Below are 2,524 nucleotides of genomic sequence, written 5' to 3' on the forward strand. Positions count from 1 at the left end.
ATACACAGATTAACATTTTATCCAATCTGGCCTCGTTCATACACAGATTAACATTTTATCCAATCTGGCCTCGTTCATACACAGATTAACATTTTATCCAATCTGGCCTCGTTCATACACAGATAAACATTTTATCCAATCTGGTCCTGTTCATACACAGATTAACATTTTATCCGATCTGGCCTCGTTCATACACAGATAAACATTTTATCCAATTTGACCCTGTTCATCTATTCATTAAAAAAACAAAAAAAAACACAGATATATGTATAAAGCTTTCCTGGTTGATACAGAGGTCATTAAATACATACAAATACTTTCTGTGGTAACAGATGCAATGTTTATGAAGAGACAGTCCAGATATGGGTCACAGACTCACCCAACAAGTTCTGTGATTTCATCATTCCTGTTGAACAAATGCCCCTAGTCCTCCCTCTCAAAAAAATAAAACTGGTCTCACTTGAACAATTTGTCAAGATTAGTTCACATCATCCTGTTAAACCACATGCCACTGTTTCTGGATTTTGTTTTTTCTCTCCTATTTTTGTGGTGTCTGAAGGTTAGTTATGCTACTCATGCCGGTAAAGTCCAGGCACGCTGAATAAATAAAGTATGAGCACAATTCTATTTCAGTAAAGAGGACACGCTTGGCTAACAAAGCACAAGCAGATGATAGTCTGTCTCGCCTGATAACGTACATCAAAATCAAAGCTCACACTTGAAAATTAAGAGTCTGAGGGTCAAACATCTTAATTTATATCATAAAAGTTAAGAAAACAAGTTTGTATCTTTATTGATTAAAATCATATAGCCTCCTCGCTTACATTTCTGTAGTCTTAAAGTTATTGAAATATTTCTTCCAGAGCTACAATATGCATCAGACACACTGATAACAACAAACATACCTTTCTTACCTCACTAGCATTACTGGTGTCAATGACCAGGGGGTGGTGGAGAGTAGGTTTCATTTCTACTGCTAATCTTGGTCTCTTACTGACCACTGAATGGTCAAAACCAGTCACAGATGTACCAGCAAGTGAATGTCCAGGAGGAACAAAACCTTCAGATCTTGTAGTTGTCATGGAGACTAAAGGAACATTCGTTTCTCTTTCATATTGGTATCGGAATACTTCTTGTTGGACCCTAAGGAATGTAACGTGTGGAAAAAAAACAGGATGCATAAGATTTCTCAAGTTTCTACACCGCACTACTCAAGTTCAAAGTATTCTATAAGAATTTCTAAAAACTGCTAATTCACTCTCAACAGTGATATACTAAGGTACTTCCAAAATCAAGTCTGAAAAACACAATTATTTCAGGTTCATTCCTATTTTTCTTCCTTTTAAAGTCTGAGCCTTGATGTTTAAGATGAAAATTACAATGGTTTGAGAATAACCACAGAATATACTAAACAGCTGTTTGAATTTCATCATTCTTCAGTCTTATTCACACAAACTACTACAAGTAGTTGTGTTAAACACTTACGATTTTCATAAGATGTAAGAGGCAACACAGCACTCAAGAATAAAACAAACACTAACGTATCCAAGAAATTGTGCATCAGATTATAACAAGCTTCTACAGAACGGAGAAAACTATAATACGCTTGTACTGAACGGAGAAAACTATAATACGCTTCTACTGAATGGAGAAAACTATAATACGCTTGTACTGAACGGAGAAAACTATAATACGCTTCTACTGAATGGAGAAAACTTGTTTCCATAAAGTACTTCGGACTGCATTATTCTGAGACAACGCTTTATGTCAAACCTTAATACTTTCATTTTGTTTGGTTGCTGTTAAGCACAAAGCTACAACATGGGCTATCTGTGCTCTGCCCACCATGGCTATACTCGACTGTTAGAACTGTAAACCTGTAGACTGGAGGGCAACCTTATTAATATCATTTATAGCAGATTAAAAATTTATTAAGAGTGTTTATTTAAAAGTGTCTAATGAAAATATTTTAAAAACAAACAAATTAATAATATCTATTACATTTTTCACTTATTAGTAACCAAAAAGCTTTAAGGCTAAGATTCAAATCTCCATAAGGCTATGGCTCATAATGTAATTGTCTTTTCAAATATTTTGAAAGAAATAGTTTATACCTCTACCAATAAAATTATTTCAGGGTATGAAATTGTTCACTAAACATTTGATTTGATCTGAAAGTCTACATCATTATAGGGGAGAAAAACAACTTAAAAATTATTTAATTGTGTAGTATTGTTAAATAATACACGATTACTAAATACATTATTTAACAATACTACATGATTACTAAATACAAGTATTGTTAAATAATGTATTTAGTAATCGTGTAGTATTGTTAAATAATGTATTTAGTAATCGTGTAGTATTGTTAAATAATGTATTTAGTAATCGTGTAGTATTGTTAAATAATGTATTTAGTAATCGTGTAGTATTGTTAAATAATGCATTTAGTAATCGTGTAGTATTGTTAAATAATGTATTTAGTAATCATGTAGTATTGTTAAATAATGTATTTAGTAATCGT

At 32.5% G+C, this 2,524-nt stretch overlaps 1 protein-coding gene across 2 annotated transcripts in view; it reads right to left on the reverse strand.

The window, feature by feature from the left end:
* LOC106466391 (nuclear receptor corepressor 1-like) overlaps positions 1–2,524 on the reverse strand; it is a 61,071-nt gene that overhangs the window by 29,448 nt on the left and 29,099 nt on the right. The window contains exon 5 of one of the 2 annotated variants that reach the window (XM_022394391.1): positions 915–1,143. In XM_022394391.1, the coding sequence (XP_022250099.1) occupies positions 915–1,143 (229 nt within the window). Of the gene's footprint in view, positions 1–905; positions 1,144–2,524 lie in introns of both variants that reach the window. The other variant, XM_022394392.1, reaches the window with a different exon arrangement.

The sequence above is a fragment of the Limulus polyphemus genome, unplaced genomic scaffold (assembly GCF_000517525.1).
Source record: "Limulus polyphemus unplaced genomic scaffold, Limulus_polyphemus-2.1.2 Scaffold2247, whole genome shotgun sequence".
Classification (NCBI taxonomy): Eukaryota; Metazoa; Arthropoda; class Merostomata; order Xiphosura; family Limulidae; genus Limulus; species Limulus polyphemus.